The following is a 21,173-nucleotide window of genomic DNA, read 5'->3' on the forward strand; positions in this document are numbered from 1 at the left end:
TTGTGCCTTTATATGGTCACAGAACAACCCCTCAGTGACTTCTAATATCCTTATCATTTACAGTAGGTGGTACATTATCCCTTATAATACATGAGTGATACTCAGAGTTCCCTGTATAACTCAGTCTGCAGCCTTGTGCCTTTATATGGTCACAGAACAACCCCTCAGTGACTTCTAATATCCTTATCATTTACAGTAGGGGGTACATTATCCCTTATAATACATGAGTGATACTCAGAGTTCCCTGTATAACTCAGCCTGCAGCCTTGTGCCTTTATATGGTCACAGAACAACCCCTCAGTGACTTCTAATATCCTTATCATTTACAGTAGGGGGTACATTATCCCTTATAATACATGAGTGAGAGTTCCCTGTACATACATCCCCCACAAAAAGTGAATATTTGTTTCCGAATTCTTACTCTTTGCTCACAGGCAAACACTCTATTCCACTGGTACCTTTATAATCAGTCAGTTTGAAGGCCAATCTGTGCTCTCCCAGTGAGAGGTGCCAGCGGGGGAGCCATTAATAAAGTCTCCAAGAAGGAATCAAACAAAAGTTAAATATAGGGACAGCACACTCCAATTTAAAAGGCAAAAATTGATTACATTTACAAAAATACACTCACATATTTGGCTACGGCCCAGTAATGGCCCTACGCGTTTCGACCACAGAAGTGGTCTTCATCAGGGGCAAAATCCATAAAGTGTTAGAAAAGGATAAAAGGCAGAACGAATGCATACATTAAACAAGTTTAAATACCTTTGTAAAGTCTCCATAATCACCCTGCACATGTGAAGTGGCGTGTGACGTCACATCCGCTCTAAAGCAGAAGCGTGTATCATAAAAAGGTGCATTGCGATCCACATGGAACGCAAATGCGTTTCAACGTCGCATATTGTAGACGTCACTTCCGCCGACTATTGTAAAGAACTGAGGGAGTTGCTGCTGCTGTACATATGGAGCGCACTTGCGTTCCAGCGTCTCTAACATCAAGTAAATAATGATATAGGCTGGACAGTCAACAGCTTCTCATTTATCTTACATATAATTTACAGAATAATTACCATAAGCATGTCAGGAACTTCCTCATCTCTACTAGTTAGCATTACAAAATAAAAATAAAAAATTATATAAAAAACCAAAAAAGAAAAATTTTTTTTTTACAAAAAAATACTAATAAAGAATATACCAAAATACACAAATAATAATACATTTTAATACAACATGCAATCGGATAAGTGGAGAGCCAGACAAAATTTGAACATAATCCATAATGTGCCATAATGTCCATAGTGTGTCTAGTGGAATGCGGTCCTTGTCATCATATTAGCCTCACATTCTCATCAACCCTATGATGAAAAAATCAACATTATTTCAATTTCGTGGCAAAAGTAATTCTAAGAGCAAGTGAAGCAATCATACCTACCCAGGATTCACGAGACAGAAGCCTTTTTTAGTGAGAGGCACCAAAACATATACAAGAAAAAAACCAGAAGAGGCCTCTCAAAAGGCAAGAGAAAGCAATCACATCCCCCAGGACAATACTCTTCCAACTCCAAAAAGTCCGGTCAAGACTCGGAGCAAAAGGGACAGATAGTCTTTAACTTGTCCTCCATACCTCTTACTGATTTGCAGGTATGTACTTTGAGTAAAGGATTAAGTTTTGTTCCCACCACTAATTTTAATCCTTTTGATTTTGAGGTTGAATTGTTTAAATTTTGTCGTACATTGCACTTAAATTCTTTTTTTGCCTTCAAGTTTGAAGAGGGACAGACGTGTTCAGAGGCTGAGCAACCAACACCTATCATGTCACAACAATTACGTTTAAAATCCACCTTTATGCCACCGACACAAAACAAATCTGTGAGTACTTTTGCTAATAATGTTAAAAGAGATATTGGATTATACATTAAACGTAAACATAAATATTCAAGAAATCTATATCGTCAAGAAATGTCCTCCATTCAGGAGCTAAGCAGGGACACATCCAGAATTGTTAAATCAGCAGACAAAGGTGGGGGCATAGTTGTGATGGACTATGAAAAATATATATATCAGAGGCACTTCGCCAACTTTCAGATGTTACATGTTATGAGGAGTTATCGGGAGATCCCACTATACATTATTTAAATGAAATCGCTACAAAAGTTAAACAAGCGTTCGACCAGGATGTTATTGATGAGAAGACAAGTAAGTTTTTGATTATGAACTGTCCGAGACGTCCTTGTCTTTATCTGCTCCCCAAAATTCACAAGTCTTTGATTGATCCTCCTGGCAGACTGATTATTTCGGCGTCAGGATCGATATGCCAGCCATTGGCTCAATATGTGGATTCTTTTTTACAGCCACATGTTATCACAATACCATCGTTCATTAAAGATTCTTTTGATTTTCTCAATAAGTTACATTCAGTTAAAATTGGCCAGGACGTTCAGTCAAAAATTTTGTTGGTTACTATGGATATATCCAGCCTTTATACGAACATTCCCCATGAGTTGGGTAAACAAATAATTGACAAATTTTTAAAGGACAAGTACAAGGAAGATATAAGAACTCCTTTTATTTATGATTTGTTATGTTTCGTTTTGGATCATAATTATTTTCGTTTTGAAAAATTTTTTTATAGACAGACACAGGGCACTGCGATGGGGAGCAATGTGGCCCCCGCATATGCAAATTTATTCATGGCCGAGTATGAGGATGCTCACATTTACAAATCTAATTTTTGGAAGCATATTATTTGTTACTTTCGTTATATAGACGATCTTTTCTTTCTTTGGCAGGGTACAGAATTGGAATTGACTCATTTTATCAATTCTCTCAATAATATTCCTTCTACTATCCGTTTCACTGCATCATGGAGTATGACTTCTATTTCCTTTTTGGATGTAATGATAGAATATCAGGCAGGTAAATTCAAAACTAGTATCTATCGTAAGCCCACAGATAGAAATACTTTATTACATACATACTTTATTCACCCGCCTTCATTAATCAAAGCTTTACCATATTCTCAGATGACAAGAGTAAAACGTATCACATCAGAGACACAGGATTTAGATGATTCATTACAGACTATGGCTAACAGGTTTCGTGAACGGGGTTATGGAGAGGAAATAGTATCACAGGCTATTGATAAGGTAAATAATGATGTTAAGATACCCAAAGTAGTCAAAGCAAGGAAAGTTTTTGTTACCAAATACACAACGGCCAGTAGATATGTTAAACATATCATACAAAAACATTGGCACCATCTACAAACTGATGCTATCATTGGCACTGAGTGCCAAGAACCACCTATGTTAGCATTTAAGAGGGGGAAAATTTGAAGGATCTTTTGGTTAGAGCTGACAATAAAGCTTACTATAGTGCTCCTCATTTTTTATCAAAACCACAACCAGGCAACTACCGCTGCTATGGTTGTTCTATATGTAACAGCATGATTCAAGGGAATTCCTTTACACACCCACGTACTCTACAGAGGTTTGGGATCAAACAAAGGATTACTTGTCAATCAACACATGTGGTGTATCTGATGATCTGCCCTTGCGGATTGTATTATATTGGGAAGACCATCCAAAAGCTGAAAGATAGGTTCATTAAACATAAAAGTGTGCTAAAAATTGCTAAAGACACAACACCGTTGGTACAACATTGTAGAGACAATCGCCATAATGTCTCATGACTGAGAATTATGGGGATTGAACAAATTGTCAATTCAGTTGGAGGAGTAGACAGAAACACACTTTTATTAAGGAAAGAAGCAGAGTGGATTTATCGTTTAAATACAATTACACCTCATGGCCTTAATGATTCTTTAAATCTGTCTTGCTTTCTACAGAACAGATAATTCTTGCATTTCCCAATGGTTGCTCAGCTTCTTAAAGGAGAAGGAAAGGTAAAAACTAAGTAAGCCTTATCAGAAAGGTCCATCTAAATATACCAGTAAACCCCAAAAGTAGCGCTGCTCTGAGTCCCCTGTCAAAAGAAACACTGCATTTCTTTCCTTCTATTGTGTACTCATGGGCTTCTGTATCAGACTTCCTGCCTTCACCTTAAACCTCATTGCCCTGGGCAAGAGCATGCTCAGTTTGCTCCTCTTCCCCCGCCCCTCCCTTCTCTACTGTAATCTGAGCCCAGAGCAGGGAGAGACTCAGACAGGAAGTGATGTCACACCACATTAATACTGCAGCTCCTATCCTAAACAAACAGAGTTTCTAGAGCTATTTACTCAGGTATGGTAAAACATTCTACAGAATAAATATAGCATTCTAGCTTACACTATTGCAGCTAATCTATTGGCAATAAAATACCTCCGTAGCTTTCCTTCTCCTTTAACACGCCATTCCGATATGGTGATTATTTGAGAGTATTGGGGACTATCTGTCTCGTGAATCCTGGGTAGGTATGATTGCTTCACTTGCTCTTAGAATTACTTTTGCCACGAAATTGAAATAATGTTGATTTTTTCATCATAGGGTTGATGAGAATGTGAGGCTAATATGATGACAAGGACCGCATTCCACTAGACACACTATGGACATTATGGCACATTATGGATTATGTTCAAATTTTGTCTGGCTCTCCACTTTTCCGATTGCATGTTGTATTAAAATGTATTATTATTTGTGTATTTTGGTATATTCTTTATTAGTATTTTTTTGTAAAAAAAATTTTTTTCTTTTTTGGTTTTTTATATAATTTTTTATTTTTATTTTGTAATGCTAACTCGTAGAGATGAGGAAGTTCCTGACATGCTTATGGTAATTATTCTGTAAATTATATGTAAGATAAATGAGAAGCTGTTGACTGTCCAGCCTATATCATTATTTACTTGATGTTAGAGACGCTGGAACGCAAGTGCGCTCCATATGTACAGCAGCAGCAACTCCCTCAGTTCTTTACAATAGTCGGCGGAAGTGACGTCTACAATATGCGACGTTGAAACGCATTTGCGTTCCATGTGGATCGCAATGCACCTTTTTATGATACACGCTTCTGCTTTAGAGCGGATGTGACGTCACACGCCACTTCACATGTGCAGGGTGATTATGGAGACTTTACAAAGGTATTTAAACTTGTTTAATGTATGCATTCGTTCTGCCTTTTATCCTTTTCTAACACTTTATGGATTTTGCCCCTGATGAAGACCACTTCTGTGGTCGAAACGCGTAGGGCCATTACTGGGCCGTAGCCAAATATGTGAGTGTATTTTTGTAAATGTAATAAATTTTTGCCTTTTAAATTGGAGTGTGCTGTCCCTATATTTAACTTTTGTTCAAGTATTTTCTACAGACAGCTGTGCCCGGTACTGCCCAGTTATACAACACCCCCCAATGAAACTCTACCAACTGTAAGGCTGAAAGAAGGAACAAACAACCTAATAGGCTCACGTAGGGGAAAGTGTGGGTACAAATTCAGCAATATGGAATTATAGGCATCGCTATCACTTTAACAGAAACAGTATTTTCAATATCACGGATCCTTTATAAAGAGTTTGGGCAGAAGGAGGGAGTCAGTTATAGGGTGGGGGTTGGAACACTCGGGTGTAAATAGCAGCAGAACCCCTGCGCCCCAGCCCAAATATTTACTATACACAACATTTGATCTAACAGCCTTACATTTGTACTTTAAAGTAATTACCGACCCCCTACCTAATGTATGTAACCTGTAATATGGGTTTGGGGAGAGGGACTTCCGTAGAGCAGATCTTGTGGTCTGGACCTGCTCTCATCCCCATGGAGACTGCTGTCTGACAGTTGCACCACTGTATACTGGCGATTGTGCGTCTGGGCCCTGGATCTTCTTTGTTACACAGTCAATGCTGAGCTGTCGCTTTACCGCAGGGGATCCGCAAACTTTTTCATCCATGAGCAAATAACATTCTAATGTAAAACAAAAAACTTGGAGAGCAACACAGGCATCCAAAAAATTCCTGGGGTGCCAATTATGGGCTATGATTAACTAATGGCAGGGCCACTGTCTCAGGGACCCCCTGCCCCTTCCGCAACCCCCGTCCAGCTCTCCTCCCACCACACCTTTTTCTTGAGGCGATCGGGCAGGATTGGGATTGGGGTTGCACTGGCAGATTTGGCTAGGGAGCAGGAGCGGGCCAGAGGGGCCCACGAGAGCTGGGGCTGGCCCAGTCTGACCCTGACTATTGGTTCCACTGGCAGCCTACAAGAGGTTCTGTTTGGCAGTTCATCTGCTTTTTGTGCAACTAACACTTGCCTTTAAAGGACCAGTAAGGTAAGAAATAACAATTATACAAATAAATACAAAGTACAGCTAAAATGAAAATCGCCTGCGGCAATGCAAACGCGGCGCTTCGTTTTCCAAAGTCACCCAAAGTGCAACTTCGGGAGACTTTGGCAAACGAATCGCGCATGTGCCTTCCCCCAGACGATTTTCATTTAAGCCGTTCAGGGAGATTGTCGCCCCAAAAAAGAGGAGATTTGTTGCTGGGGCGACTAATCTCCCCAAATCTGCTCGTGTGGCCTGACCCTTAAGATTAAGAGCTCAGTGTCAAAGATACAAGGGAGGTCTCTGTCCTGTAGAGCTTACAATCTAAGGGGTGGGTAACTTACAGACACAGAGAGACTGGGGGAAGATTCTCTTGGGACTTTGATGTCCATCACGAGAAGAAGTTTATTGAGAAGCCACAGTAAAGGGCAGAGCAGGGCCTGGTCTCTCTTGGTGCCGATGTGCTCGGATATTTGGGGTTTTACCCTGGAACCTGGGCAGATCAACAGCCAACAAAACAGTAACTGAGCCCCATGGGCTGAACACAATGTGGTGATTAAAGGATCTGATTGCTGAGCAGGAACTGGATCATTTGTATCATTTGTATCATTTGCACAGAGCACAATGTATGGAGATTTGGCAACAACTGCCTTTACCACCACTATCCAGCAGTGCCAGCCCCCCTTTACATCCAATACTTTCCCTTACTAAAATACCCCCCCCCCCCATTGCCCCCTTCTATACCCCGGGAACAGTGAAATGAGTTTTGTACTTGAAATGTATAATGTGTTTCTGTTTGTAGCCATTGTTCCTGATTTTGTTATATTATTTGTTATATTATTTGTTATATTATTTGTAATATTATTTGTTATATTATTTGTTATATTATTTGTTATATTATACAACAAGCACTAACACATTACTCACAATCCCAACACCCCCAATATCCAATACAAACCCTGTGGGACCCCACTAAGAACCCAAGACCCCTTATCCAGGTAGAGAACGTAGCACTGACCCCTCTACAGCTGATCCTGTAGTCAGTTGCCTATTTATATGTAAGTGACTGGCACCTTCCCTTATCTCCCGGCGCATCTATCTTTGGCTCCAACGGCGCATGCGTGTCCAGCGCGGTCCCGGATGTCACGGGCGTCTGATGTCCACGCATGTCATGATGCTTGCGTTTTGTCGCAGAACGTTATGACGTCATCATTCGGCATGAAAATTTGCTCCAAATCTCCTTTTTAAGTTAAGTGAAGCTCTTCCTGGTAACCTTACCCAAGATGGCTTCTGTTTACAGATCCTGCCGAAGCCTTTTACTGAGTTTAGATTCCTGTTTTCTTTACTCCTGCCTAATTATTGACTCCGATTCCTGCACCTGTCTTGACCCTTTCGCCTGATCTTCGACTACGTCTTGCCTAATCCTTGCCGGTACCTCGTTTTGGACTTGTTACTATTTACAAACTACTCCTTGTAGGTTCTGCAGCAGAAAGCCCAGGGCCCCAAAAAGTGTCGGTGAACACCGGAATCCACAGGGGTGCCCTCTGCATGTACCCATGGCTTCTAAAGGTTCCTAGCAGATGAGTACGTTACATTCAAATAACATTATCAAAGCCAAGAAATCAGCCACTTGTGCACTTTCAGCCGTATATCAAATGCTTTGGCACAATCCAAATAGATCCCATCCACTGTCTGACTACTGCACCCCCACTGACTTCTGCACCCCCTGTCTGACTACTGCACCCCCGTTTGACTGCTGCATCCCCACTGTCTGACTTCTGCACCCCCTGCTCAACTGCTGCACCACCACTGATTTCTGCACCCCCTGTCCGACTATTGCACCCCCTGTCAGACTACTGTACCCCCTTCCTAACTTCTGTACCACCACTGTCTTACTACTGCATACGTTGTTTGTTTGATATGATATATATATATATATATATAGAGAGAGCTATATAACTACTATACTGATAACTATGAGGCTCTACTAGTCCAATACCAGACTGTGTCGCTGTATAATTCCTATAACAATATACAGTTAAATGCAAATGAACTCAATTTGTAGAGGGAACCCAAATATTGGCTTATATAGTTATATCACTCCCAGTCATAGGGAAGGTCTCGGTTATCCTGAATGATAGAAGATAGAAATACAGGAATGCCGTTTTCCATCTTATTTAGATGAAATAAAATTGAATGATTTCCTTGTTCTCTGTAATAATAAGAAACATGTACTTGATGGGAACCGAGCTGCGTCAATCCATTAATGAAGGCAAAACAATCCTATTGTAATGTAATATTTTTCTGGTAGAACTATGGTGATCCAAATTGCAAAGAAACCCCTTATGCAGAAGTCCCATTCTGGATAATAGATCCTAAATATTTACTAATATACAGTACTTGATAACAGATCTTTCTGTAATTTGGATCTTCATACCTTAAGTCAACTAAATCATATAAACATGAAATAAACCCAATAGACTGGTTTTGCCTCCAATAAGGATTAATTATATCTTAGTTGGGACCAAGTAGGCGCCACTGGGCAATACAGCTATGGGACCTGCTATCCAGAATGCTCGGGACCTGGGTTTTTCTGGATACCGGATCTTTCTGTAATTTGGATCTTCATACCTTAAGTCTACTATAAAATCATGTAAACATGAAATAAACCCAATAGACTGATTTTGCCTCCAATAAGGATGAATTATATCTTAGTTGGGATCAAGTACAAGGTACAGGTATGAGAACAGGAATGTTTATTTCATGTTTACATGATTTTCTAGTAGACTTAAGGCATGAAGTTGCAAATTACAGAAAGATCTGTTATCCAGAAGACCTCGGGTCCCAAGCATTCTGTAAAACAAATCCCATACCTGTACAAGGTACTGTTTTATTATTACAGAGAAAAAGGAAATCAGTTTTTTTAAAAATTTGGATTAGTTGGATAAAATGGAATCAATGTCCTTTCTGTAATTCATAGCTTTCTGGATAACAGGTTTCTGCATAATGGGTTCCATACCTGTATAAAGCTATATGACTCCTATTCCAATATAAAGCTATAGAATCACTAGATGAATATATTTGGCTATATACTGCCTGTGCCAGCAATATATCCTAGCAATATATATATATACATCTATATACATCTATATACATCTATATACATCTATATACCCAGAAGCAATATATACATCTATATACCCAGGAGCAATATATATATCTATATACCAGAAGCAATATTTATATCTGTATACCCAGAAGCAATATATAAATCTATATACCAGAAGCAATATATACATCTATATACCGGAAGCAATATATACATCTATATACCCAGAAGCAATATTTATATCTGTATACCCAGAAGCAATATATAAATCTATATACCAGAAGCAATATATACATCTATATACCAGAAGTAATATATACATCTATATACCCAGAAGCAATATTTATATCTGTATACCCAGAAGCAATATTTATATCTGTATACCCAGAAGCAATATTTATCTCTGTATACCCAGAAGAGACAGACACAGAGAAACCTACGCTGTAGCAGTGTACATAGGAGAGAAAGCAGTCGAGTGTTGATGCCCCTGATCCCCTCTCTTCCATGGAGCCGGTGTTAGAGCTCGGCTGATGGAAACTGTCAGATTGCGCACGGCTGCTTTGTGCTCCACCCAGTCCTGTGTACGGCGGAGCCTAATTATATGGAGCTGAGTGATAAATTAACCTCCCGCAATTGTTCCCTCTGACTCAGGAGGAGTTTCAGCTCTGGAAATATATTGTCTGTATACGACACATTGATACTGTCCCTGCGAGTAGCATGAGTACTGAGTCTCACCTACCTGAGCCCCATCTGCAACTGCCAGAAGCCCAGCAGTCTCCCCACGCAGGTAAGTCCCTTCAGCTCACCCACTCCCGATTGTTATTTCTACCTTATTTTTATATTAATACAAACATGCTAAATGCACTAAAACCTCTCCTATTCATATGCCAGTCTCTTAGTCAAATCAGTTGCTAGGGTAATTTGGACCCTAGTAACCAGATAGCTGCTGACATTTCAAACTGGGAGAGCTGCTGAATTATTTAAAAACGGAAAACACAACAAATTAAAAATGAAGACCAATTGCATATAGTGTTAGAATATCACTTTCGACATCATACAGAGGTTATTAAAATGTGACCTACCCCTTTTTTATTGCTTATGTGGCTCTTTAAAGGAGCAGTAACACCAAAAAAATTAAAGTGTTTTAACGTGATGAAAATATAACGTAATGCTGCCCTGCACTGGTACAACTGGTGTGTTTGCTTCAGAAACTCTATGGGGTCAATTCACCAAGCTCGAGTGAAGGATTCAAAGTAAAAAAACTTCGAATTTCAAAGTGTTTTTTGGGCTACTTCGACCATCGAATGGGCTACTTTGACCTTCGACTACGACTTCGAATCAAAGGATTCGAACTAAAAATTGTTCGACTATTCGACCATTCGATAGTCAAAGTACTGTCTCTTTAAGAAAAAACTTCGACCCCCTAGTTCGCCAGCTAAAAGCTACCGAACCCAATGTTAGCCTATGGGGAAGGTCCCCATAGGCTTTACAAGGTTTTTTTGGTCGAAGGATAATCCTTCGATCATTGGATTAAAATCCTTGGATTATTCCTTCGATCGTTCGATCGAAGTATTTTGCGCAAAATCCTTCAACTTCGATATTCGAAGTCGAAGGATTTTAATTCCCAGTCGAATATCGAGGGTTAATTAACCCTCGATATTCGACCCTTGGTGAACTTGCCCCTATTATATTTTATATAAACAAGCTGCTGTGTAGCCATGGGGGCAGCCATTCAAGCACAGGATACACAGTAGATAACAGATAAGTACTACTATAGTTTATATAAACAAGCTGCTGTGTAGCCATGGGGGCAGCCATTCAAGCACAGGCTACACAGTAGATAACAGATAAGTACTACTATAGTTTATATAAACAAGCTGCTGTGTAGCCATGGGGGCAGCCATTCAAGCACAGGATACACAGTAGATAACAGATAAGTACTACTATAGTTTATATAAACAAGCTGCTGTGTAGCCATGGGGGCAGCCATTCAAGCACAGGATACACAGTAGATAACAGATAAGTACTACTATAGTTTATATAAACAAGCTGCTGTGTAGCCATGGGAGCAGCCATTCAAGCACAGGATACACAGTAGATAACAGATAAGTACTACTATAGTTTATATAAACAAGCTGCTGTGTTGCCATGGGGGCAGCCATTCAAGCACAGGATACACAGTAGATAACAGATAAGTACTACTATAGTTTATATAAACAAGCTGCTGTGTAGCCATGGGAGCAGCCATTCAAGCACAGGATACACAGTAGATAACAGATAAGTACTACTATAGTTTATATAAACAAGCTGCTGTGTAGCCATGGGGGCAGCCATTCAAGCACAGGATACACAGTAGATAACAGATAAGTACTACTATAGTTTATATAAACAAGCTGCTGTGTAGCCATGGGGGCAGCCATTCAAGCACAGGGTACACAGTAGATAACAGATAAGTACTACTATAGTTTATATAAACAAGCTGCTGTGTAGCCATGGGGGCAGCCATTCAAGCACAGGATACACAGTAGATAACAGATAAGTACTACTATAGTTTATATAAACAAGCTGCTGTGTAGCCATGGGAGCAGCCATTCAAGCACAGGATACACAGTAGATAACAGATAAGTACTACTATAGTTTATATAAACAAGCTGCTGTGTAGCTATGGGGGCAGCCATTCAAGCACAGGATACACAGTAGATAACAGATAAGTACTACTATAGTTTATATAAACAAGCTGCTGTGTAGCCATGGGGGCAGCCATTCAAGCACAGGGTACACAGTAGATAACAGATAAGTACTACTATAGTTTATATAAACAAGCTGCTGTGTAGCCATGGGGGCAGCCATTCAAGCACAGGATACACAGTAGAGAAAACACTTTCATCATTTGGTGTTACTGTTCCTTTAAGTGTCTAGAGTGCAGTTGCCCTAGTGCTAAATGTAAACTCAGGGAGGTGGAATCAGGTTTTCAGCCTCAGGCAGAAGCCCCCGTTTTGCTTTGGGATCAGGTTCTAAGAGGTCAATGGTCCCAGGAAAACCTGGATCTTCAGGCACTGGACATTAGGGAGCAGGATCTTCAGGCACTGATAGTAGTAGGGTTCTGTTGTACCTATAGTAAAGCTTAGTTTTGCTGAGGGCTCACACTCAGTATGATGAAATATAGTCATTTAGGTCCATCAAGTTTAACCTTTTGATCTAAATGAAACCTGCCCAACTGCTACTGATCCAGAGGAAGGAAATTATTCCACCTGTAGCTTCGGCCATTGGCCTCAGAGGGGGAAACAAGTGAGAAACCAATTCCTTCCTGGTACTCGGTGGTACTAAGTGGTACTAGGGGATTCCAACTAGGGGTAAAGTGGGGAGTGAATTATTGTATTATTTTTTAATTTTTGATACTAGAAGGGTATGAAAAAAACAAAAAATCTAAGGAATGAAAGATTTATACCTACCATTTGTTACTTACCTGCACTGCCCCGACTTTTGGTTTGTCTCTCTGCACCAGGACAGCTTAATAGGACAATTATGTGCCCAAAAGTGGGAGGAGTCAAAGTGTAAGCATTAAGGAACTGTACAACAAATGTAAAAGGCAATCACCTGTAACGCTACTGTGGTGTCCTTCCCTGGGTATTTGCCCACCAATCCTTGTTCTTTGCGCTTCTTGAATTTCCTAAAGTAGTCCTGTATCAGGAAGGTGGCATAGAACTTCCCCACGGTTACCTCATCATCTAAATGAACAGACAGATCTCTCCCAAGTCAGCAACATTCACCGGCAGCACCCTGATTACTTACAGTACAAAGAGAAGTCATGGAGGCACTTGCCTCTTACATAAAAAGGATTGGGGGGAACTAGCACAGGACACAGACAAGCAAGCAGTGTGGCCTCCACTGTGGCATCATCTCAGGTGGAATCACTAATAGTCAATACTGAAGTGAAGGAAGAGACAGATATCTCAAATGGACCTTTAGTTTCCCTTTTAAATTTGTCTAATGGATAACGGTTATTTTTACAAATAATCTGTTTTAATCAGCTTCTAGATATTACACCAGTATGTCCTCCATGTTGGTTGTTCTCCTTAGCAAGCTAGGGTTCTCATTGGCTTCTTGACATTAGACAGGTGGGGTTTTCCCTTTGGTTGTTGAGTTTTTAGCAACCTAGGGTTCTAAATGGTTTCTTGTCATTAAGACTGGTGGGTCTTTCAAATTGGTTGTTTAGTTTTTAGCAATCTAGGGTTCTGATTGGCTTCTTGACATTAGACCAGTGGGGCTTTCCCATTGGTTGTTGAGTTTTTAGCAAGCTAGGGTTCTGATTGGTTTCTTGACATTAGACCAATGGGGCTTTCCCATTGGTTGTTGAGTTTTTAGCAAGCTAGGGTTCTGATTGGTTTCTTGACATTAAGACTGGTGGGTCTTTCAAATTGGTTGTTTAGTTTTTAACAATCTAGGGTTCTGATTGGCTTCTTGCCATTAGACCAGTGAGGCTTTCCCATTGGTTGTTGAGTTTTTAGCAATCTAGGGTTCTGATTGGCTTTTTGACATTAGACCAGTGGGGCTTTCCAATTGATTGTTGAGTTTTTAGCAATCTAGGGTTCTGATGGGTTTCTTGACATTAAGACTGGTGCGGCTTTGGTTCTGATTGACTTCTTGACATTAGACCAGTGGTGCTTTCCCATTGATTGTTGAGTTTTTAGCAAGCTAGGGTTCTGATTGGTTTCTTGACATTAGACCAGTGGGGCTTTCCCATTGGTTGTTGAGTTTTTAGCAAACTAGGGTTCTGATTGGTTTCTTGGCATTAAGACTGGTGGGGCTTTCACATTGGTTGTTGAGTTTTTAGCAATTTAGGGTTATGATTGGCTTTTTGACATTAGACCAGTGGGGCTTTCCAATTGATTGTTGACTTTTTAGCAATCTAGGGTTCTGATTGGTTTCTTGACATTAGACCAGTGGGGCTTTCCCATTGGTTGTTGAGTTTTTAGCAAACTAGGGTTCTGATTGGTTTCTTGGCATTAAGACTGGTGGGGCTTTCACATTGGTTGTTGAGTTTTTAGCAATTTAGGGTTATGATTGGGTTCTTGACATTAGACCAGTGGGGCTTTCCCATTGGTTGTTGAGTTTTTAGCAATCTAGGGTTATGATTGGCTTTTTGACATTAGACCAGTGGGGCTTTCCAATTGATTGTTGACTTTTTAGCAATCGAGGGTTCTGATGGGTTTCTTGACATTAAGACTGGTGCGGCTTTGGTTGTTGAGTTTTTAGCAAGCTAAAGGTCTGATTGACTTCTATTGAGGATACTGGTAGGGTATTCAGCAAGCTATGGTTCTGATTGGCTTCTCAACATTAGACCAGTGGGACTTTCACAATGGTTACGTTTTTAGCAAACTATGGTTCTGATTGGATTCTTGTCATTAGACTGGTGGGGCATTTACATTGAGTTTTTACAAGTTAGGGTTCTGATTGGCTTCTTTACATTATACTGGTGGGGTTTTCACATTGGTTGTTGAGCTTCTACAAAGCTAGGGTTCTGATTGGCTTCTAGATCAAACCATTATGTATTTCATTTAAGAAGCAGTTTTAAGAAACTAGAGCTCCAACTAGCTAGACATAAGATCCGGCTGTTTTCCATTTTAGTATTTAAATTGTAGTTAATTGTTGTAATTGGCTTATAGACATTAGACTGGTGTAGGTTTCATTTTGGTATTTGAGTTTTAGGAAGTTAAAACGTTCTGATTGGCTTCTTGATTACACCAGTGTATATTTCATTCTAGTATTGGAGGTTTAAAAAACTAGAGCTCTGATTGGCTAGACATAAGGCCAGAGTATCTTCCATTGGAATTGTAGGAAGTTAGTGATCTAAATGGTTTATGGACATTAGACTAGCATGTCTTCCATTTTGCTATTTGAAAGCTAGAGGTCTGAAAGGTTTCTATTGAGGAACCTGCCTATTTTTGGTAACTCAAACCGATTGAATAATATTGTTGGGTAAGTTACGGAATCTGGTGGAACAGGGACCTGGTTACTTTGCAGGAAACCATTCTGATAGACTTTACATACGGAGCAAGAGATTCCAGAGATTTGTGGGTTTCATACATGCAACTGAACTGCTACACAGAAAGATATGACACAAGGCATGCATCTAGAATCATCATTGAACAAATGGAGGGGAATTGAGCTGGCGAGAGGCAACACTAATTCCATGCCACCACCCTAAAACAGAATTGCTTCAGAATATTCCGAGGAGAATTAAAAGGAGCAGAAGCTGCAGAGAAAAGCTTGAGCACATAGGTTACATGAACAATTGGTGCCATGCAAGCGCTCAACGTGTACGGCTCAGACAGCTACATAAAAATAGACACAAAACCACTGTTTTAAATGTGCAGTATCTTAGGTTATTTTGTCCTTTCTATTTTGGTCTTCCAACTTCTAGACACCTTTCTTATGAGCAGCCCGACTGTCCCGAAGCCGGTAGATATTGGCCAACTCTATGTATAGGTCATGCTGAAATATGGCAGCCAGCATGCTCTCCCCTAAAGAGACGGAGAATGTCACCTTCGTAGCGCTCAGCCTCCGTCAGCACTTGGACTGGGTTCCACAAGATGCCTCCACACCTGAATGATCCTTAAAGCTGCTAAAAAGTAGAATAAGCTACAAAGTCCAGGTCACCATCATGCACTTACTCATATGAAGGATGAAATAAATGGATTCTGCACCTTTAAAACGCCAGACAGTTATCAGAGAGCAGTTAGTAAGTGCACATTGTAAACACATACATACACTGAAGCACATGTAATACACACACACGTAACACTGTATCTGCTCAGACTAACAACTACGTTGAGAGTCAACCTGGGTCAACCCTGATGTTGCTTCAGAGCTGGTTATATCAGTACTGGGTAAAGACACGTAGATCAGACACTAGAGCTAAGCTTTCATGGCTGCACCCACACCATATATTGTGTTCCAGTCAAATTCTTGCCTGATTATTATGGGGTGCCTTATTAGACCATGTGCCGCCCCCCCAGCCTAATATGTGATAAGTGACCTCAGTGCAATACACCGGCATAGTAATTGTAATAATGGATATTTTATAATCCTGAGCAAACATTACATTTCATATTAGTGCTCAATGCCAGTCAGTGGCTGTGAAAGCCACCAAGATATGAACAAGACAAAGCCAGTGCAAATATTCTTTGTCTGTTTCTGTCCAGAATATAAAGTGCCATCTGCAATGTAGGCAAGAGACCTGGTGTTCCCTGGATCCCTCTCTTATAATACACATTGAGTCTGCAGGACCTTAACTTAAAAATAATGTGATAATCAAAACTCCCTTCCTCCTCCCTCATATAGAGATAACATGGTCTCTACTTGTCAGTCAACATTCCTTATGCACCTTCTTAATTCCCTAGAAAACCTGAATATATTGGAGGAATGCATAGAAATGTTACATTAAATGGTTTAGTAATGAACATGAGTAAGGCGAATAGAGTTCAGAGTATGAGCATGAGTATGAGTATCTGACTTTTGGGTCCGTTGTATAGAGACTATCATTTCTGTATTGAGACAGAACAAGCCCCATGTGCAGTGATCCAATGATATTGATGTTAATGTTGGGGGACACTGGAAGCCCCAGAAGCCAATGTTATTGGCATGGAGTAAATACAAGGAGATGCACAAGAGGTGAGAGGTGGGTGTTTGTGTGCAGTGAGTGTGCCCTCCCGTGAGTAAGTGATAGCCCTGTGTGTGTGGGAACGTGATGGTGAAGGGTTAATTCACTGACCTCCTGCAGGAGGGACAACTTGGTCCAAAAGTTTCATGCTCGTTTTCTTCCAGATCTTCTTAATTACGGCCCGGAGTTCCTCGTTGACCAGCTCAAGGTTTCCTGGGGAACAGGATTTTGTTATTTTAGGACAAGACAAATCATCTATGGATGGAGCAGACTTTGCTGTGACATGACACAACATGATACAACTTGCCACATCAGTCACATCAGTGTTAAAAGGTGTGATAACTAAATAGAAGGAGATGAGAGCTAAATAACTGGATAATGTTGGCTTTATCTGTATCATTCTATGCACGGAATATGTGCGGAAAAACTGCAAAGGGGCTAATGATTGTAATTTCTGACTCATGGTTTCCTACATGCCGGAAATCCGAAATGATAGGGTCCAATGCTATTTATTTGGAAGGGGCCTTGGTTATAAGCCCACCACATACACAAGCCCCCTGGAGGTTGGGCTCTACCAACTAAGTATAATGTCCCAATTTTGAAACTATTTTTGTCTGAACAGGCCAATCCATGGTCATGTCCTGCTATGGCCAAACACCCTAAACCACCCAAAGACCCACCTATTTCAAGTCCTTGCATCTGGGCCAACATATTTATCAGGGGCCCTAACAAGACATCAGCCTGTCCTTCCCTTGGTGTTGGGCCTAATGGAACATGACTATGAAGCTTCTCATTCATCCAGGCCATGGTACATCTAGTATGTAAGTAATTCTAAAGCAACTGGACTTGTTGAGTAATCATTGAAGACATTTCACTTCTCATCCGAGCAGCTTCTACAGTACAATCATCAGCAATTGTGTTTATTATCTGGATAGACCAGTTCTAAGCCAGAGTCCCCCAAACTGAGCAATGGCATAATGCAAGGCATAGTGTCATTAACATGGGCCTTGGGGTCTACTGGAATTAGTGTGGATTTTCCAGCAGGACACGTGACTCTGAGTCTTACCTTCAGTTTTAATTTTCAGGGCCGTTCTGACCAAAGCAAAGAGAGTAGCGTTGAACATCACGGTGCCGTCGCTATTCAGAGGCATGTTCATAGCAACCAGGCGCTAAATACAATACAGACAATTAGTATGGCCATAGAAAGCTTTTGATCATGTATATATTTAGAGAGCATACGGAACACACACCATCTGGGTGCCAGTCCGGAAACAGTAGACATTGGGGAAAGTTGACGGCACAACCAAGGACATCATTACACATAGTTTTTGCTTAAACAATAGTATAGGTTTATTGCACCAACGTTTCAGCTCATTACAGGAACTTTCATCAGGGAAAAAGGAAGAACTGTGCACAGTGGGACGCATAAATCCAAATTTTGTTGCAAAAACTGGTTGCTAGGCAACGAAATAGCCAAGGTGAGAAGATAATAAGTGAATAATACAAAGACAACACTTGTATATGAAATTGCATCACATTTGTGTACACCACATAAGTACGTATAGACTGATACCTCTTCGCGATCATGTCAAACCTTAGCCCACAGCACACATCTATCCCAGAGTTGGAGTTGAAAGTACTAAGAGGCGGCCATGTACCCGTCCAGGGTAGGGATGGGCAAATTTATCCTGTTTCGTTTCACCAAAAATTTGCCGCCGGTGAAATGACGCCGACGCCCATTAAAGTCTATGGGCGTCAATTTTTTTTTTTTATTTTAGTCTATGTCCGTAATTTTTTTCGGCGAAACAAGGCGAAAAAATTCGCCCATCCCTAGTCCAGGGTCCTGTAGCCGTGTGTCTCGTACACAAAGGGGGCCGGAAGGTTCAGTGGGGTGAAGCGGATTGCGCAACGCAGCCTTCCACGTGTGTAACCCGGTAACAGACCCATAGCAACTGCATGCTGTACCATCGCTCAGACACATATTTGCTCAGAGTGCCTAATGTCAATGGGTTAGTAACTATTCGCACCACCTTCGCTTGCAACACAAATACCAGGACCAGGATCAAGACTGAAATACACAACAATTGGCTATGGTTAGTGCAGTACCGCAGGACAGTATGGTGTGTTTAGCAACCCCTGAACCCGAAATGTTCCAGGGTGCTACTGTTTGGGGCTAACTGTCTAGTGAGTCATGGGTCAGAGACTATAGTGAAGCGGTAACATGACAAAATTTGGATTTAAGGGTCCCACTGTGCACATTTCTTCCTTTTTCCATGTGAGGAACTGAAAGGTTGGTGCAATAAACCTATACTATTGTTTAAGCAGATACTTTGTGTAAAGATGTCCCTGGTGTGCCATCAACTTTCCCCAATATATATATATTTATATACCATTGACTCCCCCTTATGCAGTAAGGCGCTCTACACACCGGCATTATAGTTTTATTGTGTTGCCCCCACAAATGTCACTGCTGCAACCTGCAGGCCTGAATTTATTGCTAATGATGCTCATTCTGGCAACACTGAGTTTATGTAGAGGAACGGAGCACCATAGAGCCAGGATATAGAGTTAAAAATATTCAAAATTTATTGTACATCCATTAAAAATCACAGCAGCATATCTCCCATGAGTACTGCCCGCTTAACGCATTTCATGGCTCCACTTCATCAGAAGCTGTCGGCAGCCCAGCCCCCATATGGTTCTCCGTTCTTCTACATAAACTCAATCTTGGATTTACCGTTTGGGATATTGGTCTGACGTGCAGCACATAGAAGCCTGGCTGTGATCCGGTAACTTTACTAATTGCTGAACTCCATTCTGGCAACACTATGGCAGCTCCTATCCAAAGCGTAGGGTTTTGTCCCATACATATAGATGAATTCGGTTAAGGAACACTAACACTAACCCATTGGTTGTCACTGCACAGAGCAGTTATTAAAGGGAAAGTAAAGGCAGTTCCCATGAAGCAGTGCAGAACACTTACCTTACACGCCACTCTGTGGGGACATAATTTTCCGAACCCTAATGGAGGCTGAATGCGCCGTAGTAAAGTGACCACATCGAGGTGTTTTATTCGCCCCCTAAATTAGAAACATTATTTCTGTAATCAGTTTCCATTTCACTTGCTTTTAAACTCTCTCTGTACGACATGAAATACTGGAGACAACCTATACCCATCCATATAGGGGCAGGATGGTGCCAATATGTTCTTGTTGCAATATTAGGTACCCACTTATCAACTAACGGGCAGATTGAACAAATGGGGGGCAGGGAGACTTGGGCCACAGCAGAACCAGCAGCTGGAAGGTCCTCACATCCCGCATGGCAGAATTCTCGTAGGCTTGGCACATCTATAATGCCATGGGTATATAGACTAACATTGCTGTGGCAGAATTCTGCATAGTGTTGAATGCTCCCCCTGTAATATAATGTGGCCAATAAGATACTTACAGGTGGGAATGGATCACATTGTGCATATAAGAAGAATTACTAGAAAACACTTTAGGGACATAAAAGAGCATTAAATGTGATGTTACTCACTTTGCTTCTGGGTCATATTCAGACCAAATCCTCTTAAACTCATCCAAGTGATGGGGCCCCAGTATCGACCAATCACGTGTCAGGTAATCAAAGTTGTCCATAATAACCGCAACAAAAAGGTTGATGATCTGGAATGAAACATAAACGGCTAAAGACTCGGATCAGATCAGGAACATTTCCCAGAACAGAAACGAAATGTTTTTTGTAATGGCCATCTGGATTTTTACTGTTTTAAACACATTTTCCCTCAGTTAGGCTCCTATAGATGGCTAGATAGACAGATGGTTGATAGGTGATTGATTGAGATAAATAGATAGATAGAGTTAGAGAGATAAATGGACAGATAGATAGAGATAATGTACTTAATAGATAATTGATTGATAGATAGATGATTGGTACATAGGTGATCGATGGAGATAGGTGATAGATAGATGATTGACAGAGAGATCGATATATAAATGATAGATGATCTAGACAGATAGATCAATAGATAGATAGATGATTGCTAGATAGATAACCATGAGATTGATAGATGATCAATACAGATAGATTGATGATTGCTAGATAGATAATAGATAGATGATAGATAGATGATTGGTAGATAGATAGAGAGAT

The 21,173-nt window shown here is 40.6% G+C and overlaps 1 protein-coding gene and 1 long non-coding RNA gene across 4 annotated transcripts in view; one reads left to right on the forward strand and one right to left on the reverse strand.

Annotated features, from left to right (window-relative positions):
• Nucleotides 1–21,173, reverse strand: part of LOC108704388 (voltage-dependent L-type calcium channel subunit alpha-1D) — a 147,779-nt gene that overhangs the window by 19,159 nt on the left and 107,447 nt on the right. For all 3 annotated transcript variants that reach the window (XM_041561867.1, XM_041561866.1, XM_041561868.1), the window contains exons 35-39: nt 20,559–20,686; nt 20,002–20,098; nt 18,085–18,187; nt 17,130–17,231; nt 12,953–13,083 (exon numbers count right to left, since the gene is read on the reverse strand). In XM_041561867.1, the coding sequence (XP_041417801.1) occupies nt 12,953–13,083; nt 17,130–17,231; nt 18,085–18,187; nt 20,002–20,098; nt 20,559–20,686 (561 nt within the window). The remainder of the gene's footprint in view (nt 1–12,952; nt 13,084–17,129; nt 17,232–18,084; nt 18,188–20,001; nt 20,099–20,558; nt 20,687–21,173) is intronic.
• Nucleotides 906–5,310, forward strand: LOC108704395. Its single transcript, XR_005961062.1, has 4 exons — nt 906–1,866; nt 2,787–2,913; nt 3,021–3,143; nt 4,482–5,310. It is a non-coding gene; the product is annotated as an uncharacterized LOC108704395 (long non-coding RNA).

The sequence above is a fragment of the Xenopus laevis genome, chromosome 4S (genome assembly GCF_017654675.1).
Source record: "Xenopus laevis strain J_2021 chromosome 4S, Xenopus_laevis_v10.1, whole genome shotgun sequence".
In the NCBI taxonomy this organism is placed as follows: domain Eukaryota; kingdom Metazoa; phylum Chordata; class Amphibia; order Anura; family Pipidae; genus Xenopus; species Xenopus laevis.